At 51.7% G+C, this 14,716-nt stretch overlaps 1 protein-coding gene across 1 annotated transcript in view; it reads right to left on the reverse strand.

Moving 5' to 3' along the window:
- Positions 1–14,716, reverse strand: part of OTOF (otoferlin) — a 204,454-nt gene that overhangs the window by 45,063 nt on the left and 144,675 nt on the right. The window contains exons 7-14 of the mRNA XM_084622582.1: positions 11,625–11,751; positions 11,238–11,292; positions 8,485–8,616; positions 6,864–6,926; positions 6,146–6,230; positions 3,631–3,790; positions 892–1,078; positions 402–588 (exon numbers count right to left, since the gene is read on the reverse strand). Coding sequence (XP_084478708.1) covers positions 402–588; positions 892–1,078; positions 3,631–3,790; positions 6,146–6,230; positions 6,864–6,926; positions 8,485–8,616; positions 11,238–11,292; positions 11,625–11,751 — 996 coding nt within the window. The remainder of the gene's footprint in view (positions 1–401; positions 589–891; positions 1,079–3,630; positions 3,791–6,145; positions 6,231–6,863; positions 6,927–8,484; positions 8,617–11,237; positions 11,293–11,624; positions 11,752–14,716) is intronic.

Here is a 14,716-nt window from a genome sequence, read left to right on the forward strand (position 1 = left end):
CATCTGTCTGTCTCTGTCTGCCATCTCTCGTCTTACACGTAGCTGGGAGTTCTTTGGGGCAGGGTGGACTTTTTGTTCTGTGTTTGTACAGTGCCTAGCACTGATTGGGGTTCACAGGTGCTACGGTAATACAAATAACAACAACAAGTGGGAGTGTATCAGATTTGCACCTGCCTGTGGCAGAGCTTGTGGAAGTGACTAGTGGGCTTCGGGGCCCAGCTGGAGATGTCTTACAAGGGCCTGATTTGCAGAAGATGGGTGCGCAGCACTTTCTGAAGCGAAGCCTCTCAGGCCGGGCACCCAGGCTCACTAATCTCTAGGCTGAAGGGGGAGGTAAGTGGTGCCTATGCCATCATGTCGGCCTTTTCCAGCAGGGTGGAGGATCAGCCCCCGGGCTTTACCTTTGTCCCCTTCATTGGAGATCTTGCGCAGGTCAATGAAGTGGGTGCCGATGGCCATGTCGTTGACCTTGTCCGAGTCCCGGATCTGGACCTTGAGCCGCTTGCACAGAGGGGGGAACATCTCCGTGAAGATGATCTGCTCGTTCCAGAGGGGCTCATAGCTGCTCTTCTGCACTGACGTTTTCCCCTGCCAGACGGGAAGAGCGGGAGCAGGATCGTGGAGTGGCCTAGGCTAATGACCACCAGGCTGTCTTCACCTGTTGCCCCTGCTGGTGGTAACCAACGGACCATGCACTGAGCCAGCAATTCTCTCCTCCCAGCATATGCAATGGGACCTTCCCGCGACTGGCGGCTATCGCAAAGTGCTGAACAAAATTGTTCACGTTGTTTGGACACAACAGAGGAACGTGGCAAACAGGAAAGCTTTGCCCAGTGATTGCCTTTCCCAGGGCATCTCCCAGTGCCACGGCTCAGCAAATAACCTGCTTACCTTCTGCCCTGCAAACAGCACCTGGACGTAGGGGTCCACCAGATCCTTGTTCTCTCCGATGAGTGCCTTCTTCACGTTGGCCATGAGGCTGGTGTTCATGCGGGGCAGCCCCTCCGCGCGGTAGATCTTGATGTAGAAACGGGCCCACTGCCGCTCTGGCGGGATGCCATCTGGAAGAAGCAGGTTCCTGCAACGTGGACACAGACAGACAGGGCTGGAGGGGGTCACTGGGCCCAAGGGGAGGAGTTGGCTAGTCGCACCGTGGCTGAGGGACCGACTCTGGGGAGGCGAGACTTTCAGAAGTGGGCACAGCTTCCCCTTCACGCTCTGCGTCTCCCTTCGGCACTGAAGAAGAACATAGATGAGTGACCATCACATGAGTGATCATCTCCATGTCTGGAGCCAAGTTGGCTTCATTGCTACATCTCTGCCAACTCTCCCGATTCAGCATGGAGACTGGCCGTTTTACGGAGGACTCCCCATGGATCTGGCCTTGCAATGCATGTGACCATTGGGCTGGATCTCATGAACAGGTTCTCATCCATATGGTCTCTGGTCTTGCTATTTATTTCCACCCTGAGATCTGTCCAGGGATAAGTCGCTTAAATAGGTGTTGTCCTGAATGGGCAACGAGCGGAATGCCCCTGCCCGTGTGGGACCGCCCCCGCCAGTGTGGGAACGCCCCCACCAGTGCGACCTCCCACGCACCATGCAGAGGACGCCATTTTGCTCAACCAAATGGCGTCTTCCATGTAGTGCAACCATCATGCTGAGCGGAGGATGCCAATGGAATCCTCTGTGTGGCAAAAGTGCCAGAATGCGGCTCTGGCCCCACGACCGCACTAGGTTGTCTGGGGCGAGATGGGGGTAACTTTCTCGCTACATCAGTGGACAGCACAACCTTCTGGCTAAAAATGGGCCAGATTGCACCCTCAGTCACCCACCTGCAATCTCAGGGATGTCAGATGGGGCCAGAATAAAGCCTGGGGCGGTTGCAGCAAATGGCGTGGGACATCCCTTCTAGCCTGGTTGCCGGGGATGCTGTATAACCAGGGGGATGCTAGGTAACCAGACAGGGACCTGAGGTTTGGCTTTAAAGGCCCCAGACACCTTGAGCCACTTCATTGGTCTATCATTGTGGGGGTGAACTAAGTTTTGAACCTCATGGACTTTTCTCCTGAGTATTTTGTAGGGATTTTCAGTGCTCTGCATCAACACCTCTGCAGGCTTCCCACCCCTGTGTCCCCCACAGACCCAGGCCAGCAGGGGAGTGGCAGAACAGCTTCCCTGCAGTGCCCTGACAATGAGTTTAAGCACGGTCTGAATGAACTCTCCCCTGATAGCTAGTTCTGGAGGGAGAGAGACTTTAGGAGCAAACTGTATTTACATGAACACACCTACTCTGCCTGCGTATCCAGCAGACAGAAGCTGCGTAGCTCCAAGTGATCAGCTTTGGCTGGTGTTGGGTTACAAATCCCTTTAGTACTGAGTGCAGGGATAGTGAAATGTTGTTATCTTCCTTGTATGACTAAAGGGGAGCAGAACTGTGCTGAGCTTATCCCGACTGAGGGGTCACCCTCAGCTGAAAGGAACTTACTAAGCCAGGGGCTCGAATGCCAGACCCCTGTGAAAGTAAGAGGGGTGGGGACAGGTGTTTCAGAGAGGATGTGGGGATTCCCTCCCCTAAACGTCCTTGGGCTGGTTTAAGCTGTTTCTACCCACTGTTAAAAAATAAAGCTAAACAGGCTTCCTTGGGAGCCTTTTGTTATGTTAAAGTGCTCAAATGGAAGTGGGCGTCGCTGGCAATGGGGCAGTGTTTCTGCCCAGTCTGCACAGAGCTGATAATCACTAAGAGACGGGATGTGCAGAGATCACAGCAGGTGGCAGCAGAAGGTGACTGACAGTCGGACAGTGAATGAGCAGCTGGCGAGGTGGCCAGGCTCTCACCCATATGCACCTCTGAGCCCCGGGTGCTCACTGGCCAAGGACAACCACTGTGAGTGGGCTGTGGTGAGGGGGCACAGTAAAGGAATTATTGGCTGTAGAACTCAAGAACACGGGGTGGAAGGCCCGGCCCCACGCACTCTGCGGGGGGGGGGGGGGGGGCGTCCTGCTCACAGTTTTATGTTTATGAATCCCACTTGTGGCATTTTCCCTAATTAATGTCGGGTGACTTCTCTCCTTTCATTCAAAGTTTCTTTTCTACACTCAGACTCTGTGCTTGCAAGTGGGGAAGTGTTGCCTCTCAGATGCCCAGGGGTGGTGTGTAAATTTCCCAGGTCACTGGGTGGGGGCTCAAGCCGGTTCTGTGCTGTATTGTTGAAAAGGAACCCCTAGATATTGAACCCAGCTGTAGTTGCTGCTGGCTCCACCTGGCAGAAGCTAGAGCAACCCCCTTTTCTAGAGGAGAAGACAGCCTCCCTGGCCCATACAGTCCTTGGCATCTTTGCTGAGGCTGCCAACAATGTGGCCTGCTGGAGCAGTGGTTTAACAATGCAGGCACTATGCCGAGACCGCTCAAAAGTGTTTTGCTAACAGACGCCAACTTGGCTGTCAGTCATGACCGCCCTGGGCTGGACTGGAGACCTGGCAGTTGAAGACCTGTTACAAATCACTGAAACCCATCAATCTACCCCGCATGGATCTGTGGCACAAGGATGGTCCCTGAGCTGTGAGAGACGGCTAATGTTTGGAGGTGGCTAATTCCAGAGTGGTGAACCCAGTTCCATGCTGCCTCACCCTTCGATGTCATCCTCGTCTGTCTCGTTGGCTTTGTGCGGTGTCTTTATGTTGTCCCCTTTCCCCACCACAGCGATGTCACACTTCAGGTACCCTTTCAAGCCGGCCGTGATGTCCTCGGGATCGGACAGGATGGCCCATTTGTGATAGAACTGATGCTCTGGAAGCCAGGAGGCAGGGAAAGTCAGTCACCAAAAGAAAGTTCAGGGGTTATTTATGGAGTAGGAAACTGTCTGACCCTTTTCTGCGACCTCCATGTGGGAGTGCCTGTCTCAGCTCCCATGAGTGAGAGGAATACAGATGGCACTCCATGCTTTTTATGCTCAAAATCTTTCTCAAAGGGGAAAATCCCAGTGATCTAGCCTGTAAAATACTAGCTGCCTGTTATCTGAAGCTCTCCTGAGCCCACCCCAAATGCCTATATATTTTGAAAACTATGTCAGGGTTTTGTGTAGTGCCCATAGCTTCTCAGTGGAGGCGAAACCCATAGATAAACTGCCGAGTGACCTTATCAACTGCATTTTTCACACCCTTTTGATTGTTTCACCTACACTCGGCCTACCAATTCAGCTCAGCCAGGACAACCACTAACACGCCAAAGCGGCTGTCAGTTTTTAAAAAAAAAATCAATCTGCCGCAAACAGGTTTCCCTCTTACCCCACCGAAAATGTGACATTTCTCCCCAGTTTCGCATCGGCAATGGTGCCAGATGGTGAGATTCAGTCCTGGACAAGAGGCAGGGTGGTGGTCCACTATCTTGTAAAGGGCCGCAGTGCCAGAGCAGTGTGAAAGGGCCATGGCCTTAAAGTCCCTATAAGTGTGGAGCCTTTTCCAATGGGATACAGCCTTTGGCATATTGTGACATTTTGCACCTTAAAAATTGCACCATTATTCTGTATAGAAAAAAAAAGTAATTTTAGGCCCTTTTAGAGGTTTCTTAAATGTGTTAGCTATGACTTATCTCCTTCCAAGGCAAGCCCACTGTGAACCATGGGTCTAGATAAGCCCTGGGATCCAGGGACCACTTGATGCCAACTGGCAGAAGGCAGAAGGGGTGCGTAGGGGTTTATAGGGATCCCCTGGATCTGATGTCTACATAATAATGGGCCAAAGGGTGGAATGTGAGGTCTCCACCAACAGCCAGAGCTACGCTAGTCATCAGGGAACGTACGTAAAGATCCTATTTAATCGGTTAAGTATCTGTACTGAAAACTATGTTCTTAAGGTAGGTGAGTTAAGGCAGGTCAGCTGAAGGTGACAAACAGGTTCTGTTCAGGCAGGGTTAGGAGACACTTCTCCCTCCTTGGCTGACCGTTGTGTATGCTGTATCTTACGACAAGACTCTTTCATACAGAGCCATCAGCTTATCAAGACAGCAGAGACAAGAGATCTCAAAGCTTACAGGAAGGAAGACACAACAGGAGAATTACAGAATTAGTCAGGTATATCAGGAGAATACAAGGGGACACATGGCTTCCTTCCCCTAGGAGATAAGCTGAGAGCGTAAAAAGGGATCACAGCCAACCTGGCAGAAAAACAGCGGGAGAAAGATTTTGAGTGAGCTAAACGTCCTTAGAGAATCATAGAATCATAGAACTGGAAGGGACCTTGAGAGGTCATCTAGTCCAGTCCCCTGCATTCAAGGCAGGACTAAGTATTATAGAGAAGATGGTGTCTTGTTAGTTAAGTCTAGATTCTAGAAGGTGTATTATGATTTTGGTTTAGATGTAACCAATTGTTTCCAAAAAAAGAAAAGGAGGACTTGTGGCACCTTAGAGACTAACCAATTTATTTGAGCATGAGCTTTCGTGAGCTACAGCTCACTTCATCCGATGCATCCGATGAAGTGAGCTGTAGCTCACGAAAGCTTATGCTCAAATAAATTGGTTAGTCTCTAAGGTGCCACAAGTCCTCCTTTTCTTTTTGCGAATACAACTAACACGGCTGTTACTCTGAAACCAATTGTTTCCAATACTTCTGCCTACTTGCGATTATTTGAATCTCTGTTCTTTGTTAAATAAACTTATGCTTGTTTTCACAATAAACATCGCTAAGCCCTGTATGCACTGCTGTTATAGCCATGGCAGTCCCAGGATATCAGAGACATGGTATATAGCCCCAAGAAGCATCACCACCCTGCCTTGCCAGCTGGAGAGACGGGCCAAATAAGTCCCAGTAGTAACATTTCTTGTTGCATGTGTGCAAACACACTGAAGGGAGAATGCAGATGGGCAGACATTTCCTTGACAGGCCTATCAATCAGCTTCTTCGGTCACTGACGTGGCATAAACCAAACACACCGTGGGATGGAAATGGCCCGAAGGTTTTGTCGGCACATCACTTGTGAGCATGGCAGCCATCCCAAGCAAGCGCTGATAAAACCTTAAGCCTCCACCCCCTTCTCTCCATTTCAACTGACCCACAGAGAGGCCAACCCTTCTGTTAACAAAGTGGGGTTTGAGCACAGACTTTTCCCCAGGCATGAACCACCCCCGCCCAAGCCACTGCTACGTACCAGGCTGCGTGTAAACGGTCCCAACATCCATTTTGAAGGAGCCCACCAAGGTCCCACTGCGCAAGAGGTTCTTAGAGTGGATGACCTTTCGATCAACAAAGGCACAAGCAAGTCAGTACGCACTGAGCTACTGCACTGCCCCCAAGCCCAGCCATGCGGGGAGTGGGGCAGCAGGTCCCAGAGTGCGGATTCAGCCTCCCAGATCTGGAAATGTCATGAACGAGATGGGTGCATGGGGGAGGGTTCTCTTAGTCTCCCTTGAGCATGGGCCCACAAACGGCGAAACCCGGCATCTCTGCCGAGGACCTGAATGGCAGGAGGAAGCTGGGAATCAGCATGGAGGTGCGTTAGCAGAGCGGCATGTGACCAGACTGGAAGAGCAGGATGGGGCTCAGGTGAATGGGCTGGGTGCGAGGTGCCGAGACTGGAATTGCAGCATGTGCTCTAGTCTACAAGCGAGCCCTGCGTGGGCGTACCCAGGCCTGGAATAACGGAGGGCCCTGGACTAGCAGAGGGGGCTGTGGGCCAGGAGAGAGGGGCACCGGCAAAGCTCTTGCTCAGGGAAGCTTGCACAGTGGTTGACAGCGGCATCCCCCAGCGCCTTCCCTCACTTTTCACCTGCAAACGCCACCGGCAGGTGAAATGGGCTCTTTCCACCCATACTCTGAAAGGGCAGCGAAGGGGCCGCACACACGCGCACCCGCTCAAGCACGCTTACCGACAGTCTGATGACTTTATCGAACATGACGTCCGGGGGCACGTGGAAATCAAAGACGAAGTACTGCAAAGGAAAGGGAAGCTGTAAGGGAGGGGGAACAAAGGGGCGTGCCTTTCGGAGGGAACGTCAAAATGGCTACCAACGACCAGCCCTCGTTACCAGAGACAACCATCGCATGGGACTGGCTCCGGGCAACGGAAGTTGCTGAGGAGGTGGGGTGGGGGGGAGAAGGAAGATCCAAATCACCTTAGAAAATGACAGCGTTTGTGGTCAAATGGAATGGAAAATATGATCCGCTATGAAAACTGGGTCAATGGGACAAGGGTCAGTAAATTCAACATAGATCAAGCGAACAGACGCTTTCTCTCGTAAAAGCACTCAGAGGCATTGGCTGCTTTCCCTGGGTTTTCGCTCATCCTAGCTGCACAGGTGCTGTCGGGGCAGCTCGGATCTGGTTCTGAATTCCATCCCCCTGACCCTGTCAGGAAGCAGAACCAGTCTCAGGGTGACCTAACGAGCACAGGTGGCCTGCACAAGGCTGCCTGATGGGGTGGAAGAGTCAACAGACCGGCTGCTCAAAGCATTTGCCCCTGGCTTCGATAGCGCTTCGGCCTGCTTGTTTCCACCCTTTCCTTGCTCCAGTTCTGGCGCTGGCCGTAAGGCCCCCAGGGATCTAGAACCCAGGCTGCAGAGCCACCAGGCAAGCGCCAGCTCCAGGCCATCACCCAGAAGCAGCTGCAATTAGCTCGCGCTCCACTGCCCATGACTCACAGTGGACACAGACCACAGGAAGTCCTGCCTCAACGGTTGTGATAGGCAGCAGCCTCCTGGCTCCTGATTGGCTCCCTGCCCTATATAAACCCAAGGGGCGGTCCAAGATGTGTCCACGCAACAGTGTGGATCTCCTGTATATGCCAGGACCTGTCCTACTCCTGAACTGGCTTCAGGCTTGATTTGAACTTTGCCTCCTGACCCAGACCCTGAAACCTGACTTGAACTCTGACCCTTGGTGTCGACCCTGGCCTGGAACCTGACCGCAAACTCCTGCACTACTCCTCAGGTTTGACCCTGCTCTGACCTTTGGTCCTGACTGCCCTTGATAGGATCCTGAGCCTAGGCTCTGATTCCTGGCTATCGACTCCTGCTCCAACCACTGGCGTGACTGCCCATGTCCCGGGCACTCACAGACCCATCCCGAACACAAGGACACGTATGTTCAAAGCGGACGGACCCTCAGTCAGGCGCTGCCTCATTCACATGGAAAGACCACAGCCAAGCAAGCCACTTGCTGTAGTGTTGGTGTGCTTCGAAGAGCCAGCGTTCTGCGGGAATGTGGGGCAGATCCCACGGTCTCTCCTGCCCCAGGCAGCTAGTCCCACCGGGCCCGTGGAGCAGTACCAGAGGGGCTTTTAATCCCAAGTATTTGGCACGCTAGTCAGCAAGGCAGCAGTTCTCCAAGCCCAGTGCAATACTCTGAGGCGTCCTGTGACTATCAATGGCTAGATCCGACCTTTATCTTCCGCTAACCCTGACCCGAGAAGTCAAACACCCAGCTCAGTCTAGTCTCTACATCTGTCTACAGGTGTGTGTCAGAGCCAGGTCTGGGGAGAGGCCAGCTCACCTCATTGTAGTAGGGGCAGTTGGTTGACTCCTTCATGGATGTGTATTTCTTCTCTTCCCCCACCTCCACGCACACCACGGGGTCCATGTTCAGCCCCACCAGCTGCCGGGCCTCGATGACTGTGATGCTCACCTGGGGAGGGGAGATAGGGACACCCACCCTTGTGAGAACCGGGTTCATCGCTTCTCCGCGGTATCCGCCGGCCTGCATTCGTCTGCTGACGTGAGATCAGTGCTGGTGGGGAGGTGCCAGAGCGACAGCCCGAGACCCCAGGCAGGGTCAGCTTCCCTACCCCAATGCTGCTGATGTCCTCACGCCCTGGCCTGGAGTGGACGTGAGCTTATTTAGGCCAGAGCCTGTCCTCTGAGGCTTGGGTCATGAAGTTGCTCTCATTTCACTAATGGAGTGAAGTTAAACCGATTTAGTTCGGCCAGTGCAGCTTTGCATGTGGACACTCTCCACTGGTTCACACCTGGGTCACACTGGTTTTGGGGTCCCCACATAGTTGCACCAGCTGACCTATGTCAGTTCATACCGTTAGTGAAACTGATATAACATCTGTGTGTAGACAAGCCCTGAGACTCCCAGCTGACAACGATGGTGGCTGGGTCTGTATGAAATGGCCACCCACCCAGCAAGAACTGGACTGAGACCACCTCTGCGCCCCACCTAATTAGCAGCCTCCCTGATTAACAATTTCTCCTCCCCACCCCCGTCCTATCTGTCATATTCTGACTGTTACCTGCATCTTTCAGAAGCACCGTATCAGACAGATGAAGTGAGCTGTAGCTCATGAAAGCTTATGCTCAAATAAATTTGTTAGTCTCTAAGGTGCCCCAAGGACTCCGTTTCAGACTGTGGTTCTCAAATGTAATTGATTTCCTAAAATTTTTAGGCGTTCAGCAAAAGCCAGTTTGTTATGGAAAATGGATCTACCGAGGGTTAGCAAACAAGCCCCATGTGTCCCCGACTGTGTTTTGTCATTGCCAGTTCTTCTACACCTCAGAGCTGAGCCATTCTAGACTAAGTCATGTCTCCACACCCTCATGATCTTCTCCATTCCAGACTAAGTCACGTCTCCACACCCTCGTGCTCTTCTCCATTCCAGACTAAGCCATGTCTCTACACTCGTGATCTTCTCCATTACAGACTACGCCACGTCTCCCTTGCCCTTGCAGGACCACAATGATCTCCCAGCTGGCCTGCCCGCTCTTTCCATCTCTTGCTCATGACTGGTTCAGAATTTACCAGCAGGCTGCATTTCTCCTGTACCCCATGACACTTCCATTACGCCATTAATGACTGAGCTATACTGGCTCCCCATTAGCCTCACAATCCGGTTTAGTTTATAGTCAAAGCTCTTCAGTTTATATCTCCATTGTATTTGCCTAATTTCATTTGGGCTGCTGTTCCCGCGTGGGACTGGCCATCCACTGGCGATGCGTTCCTGGGACATGCTCCCATTTGGTGGAATGTTCAACAAGTCCACCTGTGGCCGAGCGAGTCACTTGTGTCCCTTTCTCCTGACCAGCTGTGATCTAGATGTTTTAGGGCTCTCTAGGCAGCTGCCTGGTATTTGCAAAGGGCCATGAATACAATCCAGCCAATCAATAATTACAACATCTGCTCAAAACAGGAATGGTTGCGGGCATGCGGAGTGAGAGCAGTCAACAGCCAGACTTCCCCAGGACTCCCTGGCATGAGCTACCCTCCCCAGGCTGTTTCAGGTCATTCAGAATGACCAGACCCCTGGGTGGGTAGGTGAAGTGCTGCAGTCCATACATGGCTAGCCGGGCATTGCTGCCCTCTTCCCGAAACATGGGGAAGATGGAAACATGGGCTCATGTAGATGTCAGCCCTTTTCTGGCACAGGTCTGCTCCTTTAATTCAGTGGATGCTAGAGGCCTGGGATTCTGGAGGCTGATGGTCCCAAGGATGAATTCTTGATGGTCCCAATCCTGTGCTTGCTACGGTCAATACATCACCTCGAGAAATAGCCACAGTGACTAGCTCTGGTCTTTAGCCCAGCAGCAGGTCATAAGATGTGGCTTGGTGACTCTTTCTGATCAGGAAGAACTAAATAAAGTTTCCATGGCCGCCCACCCAAGCTTTAATTTAATGTTCCCTAGCCCTAAAGGCATCTCCTTGGAGCTATCTGTAACAGACAGCCGCCTGCTTCAGAGGTCTCCATGTCAGACCCTAGCTGTGTGCCCCTGTTGGTAAGTTATGTCCTGGCCTTTCAGCTCAGGGCGTCTCCCAGCGGGTCGGGACAAATAGAAATGAAGATACACGCTGTAAATACATGGAACCCTGGGCATCGCCCGTTTCTGTCCTGTGCCGCCCACCCCGCAGCCTGCCTGCTAGCCGCTTGGTTGGGGTGGGGCGGGGCACGCAGCTCGGCTCACCAGGCAGGGCTGGACCATTGCCCTTCCCCCTAAGCAAAGGCCCCTCTCCCAGGCTGCCCGAATGAGTCTTCTCTTCCCTTCTGGAAAATGTCTGGCCTGCACATCCTCAGCCTTGCCTTAGCCGCTGGCCTGCACCGTTTTCGAGCCCGTTACAATAAACTTCCCAACCGGCCTGAGAGCATGAGGCAGACGGCTGAGTTTGGAGGTTCCCCCAAATGTTTGCAGGGAGTCTCTTCCTCCCCCTCCCTCTTTTAATCTCCCCAGCAGGGCATTCTGCTCCCCCCCCGCCAGCCTCTAGCCCCAGGAGCATGTGGAGGATAGGCAAGGGGTCACAGCAGCCCCACTTACTTGGTAATCCATTGGCCGGCCAGCACTGGGCTCCATTTTAATGTCAGGCTTTGACCTTGGAAGGGGAGGAGAAAAATCAATGTTCATAAAACAAAGAGATGAGCAGCGTATTCTGGCTGCTGCAAATGTGGAGACCTTGACAAAATATTTGCAAAGCTATTGAGCCTCTTCCCGCCTCTCTCTCTCTGGATCTAAGCGATAGGAAACCTCCCCTGCCCCGAGTTTTGCCTTCTGCAGGTGGCAAGATCTCAGGCAGGTCTTTAAAGAGCCATTGCGGTAACAACCCTGGCTCACCCCCCCCCCCGAACGCAGGCGGAGTGTGCATCTGGACTGTGGGCCGGGTGATGTCACTTCCTGTCTCGTATTGGCTCAAATTTCCTCCCTCACCTCTTATTCGACACATCGGTGGTAACGGCTGTGACCGAAGCCAGAGAAATGGTGTCTAGGTCGAGGCCTCCTCCGAGCCGCATGGCTTTCCGGTCCAGGTCTCCTGCCTCCAGAATGGCAGGTTCATCTGATGGACGCACACAAACACAGACCAAAGAATGACTTTCCCTCGTGCCCGTGTCTCCCCTATATAATAGCGCGTTAAATACCCAACGGCTCAGCGAAGGCCAGTCAGTGACTCCGAGTCATCCAACCCCAGAATGCAAAGGCAAGGGTCCCCGCATCAAATTATAGGCAAGAGTTTTCAAACCAAGGGAGCGGAAGCAGGCTTTCATGCTGCATATAATTAACCTGTGAAATTTACAGCTGTAGGATGTTATGGAGGCATATATCTTAGGAGGATTAAAAAACACAAAGGATCAGAGACATTGAAATTAGCATAATACCTGAAGTTACACTGGCCAGGAGAAGAGTTAGAAAGCTAGCAAATCTCATAATTCAGGACTTGGTGGGTCAAGAAGAATTTCCCCCTATGGTTCAGTGTTACTCAGCTAGATGGATGATGGGTGTGGGCGGGTCCCATGCTCTGCCCTAAAGCACCTGGCATTGGCCACAGCTAGAGAAAACATACCAGACTTCATGGACTGCAGATGTGGCCCAGATGTGGCATAAAGAGGGATACAGACGGTTCCTATATATATAAGGTGAGATGCTGAACCAGATGGACTGTTCCTCTGTTTGGATGTGGCAGAAAGTGAAATACCAGACTAGATCATAGATATTGGACATGGGGGAATCATAGAATCATAGAAGATTAAGGTTGAAAGAGACCTCAGGAGGTCATCCAGTCCAACCCCCTGCTCAAAGCAGATCCAACACCAACTAAATCATCCCAGCCAGGGCTTTGTCAAGATGGGCCTTAAAAACCTTTAAGGATGGAGATTCTACCACCTCCCGAGGTAACCCATTCCAGTGCTTCACCACCCTCCTAGTGAAATAGTTTTCCCTAATTTCCAACCTAGACCTCCCCCACTGCAACTTGAGACCATTGCTTCTTGTTCTGTCATCTGCCACCACTGAGAACAGCCAAGCTCCATCTTCTTTGGAACCCCCCTTCAGGTAGTTGAAGGCTGCTATCAAATCCCCCCTCACTTTTCTCTTCTGCAGACTAAATAAGCCCAGTTCCCTCAGCCTCTCCTCATAAGTCATGGGCCCCAGCCACCTAATAATTTTCATTGCCCTCCGCTGGACTCTCTCCAATTTGTTCACATCCTTTCTGTAGCGGGGGGGAGGGCAAAACTGGATGCAGTTCTCTAGGTGTAGACCTCACCAGTGGTGAGGAATAATCACTTCCCTCGATCTGCTAGCAATGCTTGTACTAATGCAGCCCAATATGCTGTTAGCCTTCTTGCCAACAAGGGCACACTGTTGACTCATATCCAGCTTCTCGTCCACTGTAATCCCCAGGTCTTTTTCTGCAGAACTGCTGCTTAGCCAGTCGGTCCCCAGCCTGTAGCAGTGCATGGGATTCTTCTGTCCTAAGTGCAGGACTCTGCACTTGTCCTTGTTGATCATCATTAGATTTCTTTTGGCCCAATCCTCCAATTTGTCTAGGTCTCTCTGGACCCTATCCCTACCCTCCAGCGTATCTACCTCTCCTCCCAGTTAGTGTCATCTGTGAACTTGCTGAGGGTGCAGTCCATCCCATCATCCAGATCATTAATGAAGATGTTGAACAAAACCGGCCCCAGAAGTGACCCCTGGGGCACTCCGCTTGATACCGGCTGCCAACTAGACATCGAGATGTTGATCACTACCCATTGAGCCTGACAATCTAGCCAGCTTTCTATCCACCTTATAGTCCATTCATCCAATCCATATTTCTTTAACTTGCTGGCAAGAATACTGCTGGAGACCGTATCAAAAGCTTTGCTAAAGTCAAGATATATCACGTCCACTGCTTTCCCTATCCACAGAGCCAGTTATCTCATCCTAGAAGGCAATCAGGTTGGTCAGGCATAACTTGCCCTTGGTGAATCCATGGTGACTGTTCCTGATCACCTTCCTTTCCTCCAAGTGCTTCAAAATGGATTCCTTGAGGACCTGCTCCATGATTTTTCCAGGGACTGAGGTGAGGTTGACCAGTCTGTAGTTCCCCAGATTCTCCTTCTTCCCTTTTTTAAACATGGGCACTATATTTGCCTTTTCCCAATCATCCAGGACCTCTCCCGTTCGCCATGAGTTTTCAAAGATAATGGCCAATGGCTCTGCAATCACATCAGTCAACTCCCTCAGCACTCTCGGATGCATTAGATCTGGACCCATGGACTTGTCCAGCTTTTCTAAATAGTTCTGAACCACTTCTTTCTCCACAGAGGGCTGGTCACCCCTTCCCCATGCTGTGCTGCCCAGTGCAGCAGTCTGGGAGCTGACCTTGTCTGTGAAGACCGAGGCAAAAAAAGCATTGAGTACTTCAGCCTTTTCCACATCCTCTGTCACTAGGTTACCTCCCCCATTCAGCAAGGGTCCCACACTTTCCCTGACCTTCTTCTTGTTGCCAACATACCTGAAGAAATCCTTCTTGTTACTCTTCACATCCCTTGCTAGCTGCAACTCCAGTTGTGCTTTGGCCTTCCTGAGTACACCCCTGCATGCTCGAGCAATATTTTTATACTCCTCCCTAGTCGTCTGTCCATGTTTCCACTTCTTGTAAGTTTCCTTTTTGTGTTTAATCTCACCGAAGATTTCTCTGTTAAGCCAAGCTGGTCCTACTTTCTGTGCATCGGGATGGTTTGTTCCTGCACCCTCAGTAAGGCTTCTTTAAAATACAGCCAGCTCTCCTGAACTCCTTTCCCCCTCATATTAGCCTTCCAGGGGATCCTGCCAATCCGTTCCCTAAGGGAGTCTAAGTCTGCTTTTCTGAAGTGCAGGGTCTGTATTTTGCTACTCTCCTTTCTTCCTTTTGAACATCTAGTCCATTTTCCCTAGGCTTGTTCCCTACAGCACATGTCTTATCTGGTCTAGTTTGAAATGTTTCCTGCAAAGGGGTTTCCTTCTACCATTTCTCCTGGGAGCCTACTCCACAGCCTAAC

The sequence above is a fragment of the Lepidochelys olivacea genome, assembly GCF_965140295.1.
Source record: "Lepidochelys olivacea isolate rLepOli2 genome assembly, chromosome: 3".
NCBI lineage: Eukaryota > Metazoa > Chordata > Testudines > Cheloniidae > Lepidochelys > Lepidochelys olivacea.